Genomic DNA, 1,725 nt, shown 5'->3' with positions numbered 1-1,725 from the left:
AAGACATTTTTTTCAACACATCTATTTGGAGTTTTGGTATGTTAGTGATTACTTTTAATTGATGTTTATAAGCAGTAATACTAAAGCATTCTCTTTTTTGGGAATGCTTCAGCTGCGATCTCTGGTTGGTGTGTTCAGTGAGGATGCCCAGGCCTTGCGAGACTATGTGACCACCTTGCACCAGCTGTCCTCCAAGCTTGTTGCAGCACACAACCAGCTGACTTCTGCTTACCAGGATCTAGCAAAACACCTCAAGGCTTATGGCACTATTGTAAGGATTCATATTAAGGAATTAATGAATTTATAGCAGATGTAGATAATTTTTTATGAAATATTGTTCTTATATTTTTTAGATGTTCAATATTTTACCTGCAGTAATTTTTGTTAAGTGGGACAAAGGCTACTATGTAGATAGTTGTTTTAAATATATGTTAGAAGAGGGAAAGTTCATATTTATATACTTGAGGGCTTGTGTCATATTTTTATGTCTGTTATAAGAGCACTATCTTGTTGTCAGGTACAGCCATCATGCATGAATGTTGTACGTATATTTTATATTCATCTAATATCCTGGAATACTTGCTTTGTGAAGAGGACATGATGTATGACAAAGTGGAATGAATTTATTGAGATTTGATGTAACATGAAGAAAGAAAAGGAACAGTGTGACTTTTTAAATATTATGTGATTAATTAGTCATTGATAAGATTATGTAGCTAACAAAACTTTTTGGCAAGGTAATGCCATGAGGCTTCTTATTAGCCTGTCTACTGGACTTACATTATGCATAAAATTTCAGAAGTTCCCAGTGAATGGTGATGCTGATGGTGTAGTTGCATCAACACTTTCACAGTTTGCCAAACATGTGTCTGAAGTAAGTTTTAGATTTATTTTTTATTACTTCTTAATGATATATTTATTGAAATACTGTTTCAGGTGTTCCTGGTTTAACCTTGCTTTAGTTTCAGTTTCAGTAATTGTTTATAAATATGTAGTTAAAAAGTCTTAGCAGAAAGAATACCTTAATTGATCTATGGAAATAACATTAACTATAATAATATAGTGAAGGTATTTTTTTCTATAGATTTTAAATTAACATTTCCCATGAAAAGAAATAATTCACTAAACCTTTTCTTTCCTCCTAAGATGAGTTCTTGGGAGCACATTGTGGCAACACAGATTGCAGATGGAGCAGTTTATCCTCTGTCAAGATTTATTGATACTGAACTCCATGAGATGGAAACTATGGCAACTCTGTATCAGGTTTGAATTTCAAACTTTCTTCCCTTTTGTTGACATTGGTTATGTTATGGATATGTCTAAAAGAAAACTTGCCAAATGATATCAGATATTTTAGTGGACCTGCATGTGTTTCATTCATCACAAAAAAGTCTTGGGAAAACTTCTGATAGTTTTGACTTGCCTGAAACAATGACACAAATAGGAGTGTGCACAGATTTAACAAATATTTTGAGTAATGCATTTTTTTTTAGGTAATGAGGCCACAAAGAGGCACAGCAGTCTAGCATGCACAACTGGTAACAGGCTTAACTACTTATGACGTGAAGACATCATACCAGTGTGATGGGTGGTCTACTATGACGTGGTAGGGAGTCATCTTAGTGTTGATAGGTTAAAAAGCTGAGGTTACTATTCAGAATGCTGGAACTGACTGGATAGGGCATTACAGTACGTTGGGCGAGAATGACAATCATACCATGGTGT

The 1,725-nt window shown here is 34.3% G+C and overlaps 1 protein-coding gene across 1 annotated transcript; it reads left to right on the top strand.

The window, feature by feature from the left end:
- Positions 1-398: 398 nt before the first annotated feature.
- On the top strand, positions 399-1,356 carry LOC119589468 (DCC-interacting protein 13-alpha-like). The gene is made up of 2 exons (XM_037938071.1): positions 399-874; positions 1,147-1,356. The coding sequence occupies exons 1-2, from the start codon at positions 746-748 to the stop codon at positions 1,267-1,269; spliced, it is 252 nt and encodes an 83-aa protein (XP_037793999.1). The 5' UTR covers positions 399-745; the 3' UTR covers positions 1,270-1,356.
- The last annotated feature ends 369 nt before the right edge of the window (positions 1,357-1,725 follow it).

The sequence above is a fragment of the Penaeus monodon genome, chromosome 25 (genome assembly GCF_015228065.2).
Source record: "Penaeus monodon isolate SGIC_2016 chromosome 25, NSTDA_Pmon_1, whole genome shotgun sequence".
Lineage (NCBI taxonomy): Eukaryota > Metazoa > Arthropoda > Malacostraca > Decapoda > Penaeidae > Penaeus > Penaeus monodon.
The sequence above is the reverse complement of the archived record's forward strand: the minus strand, read 5'-3'. Positions and strand labels throughout refer to the sequence as shown.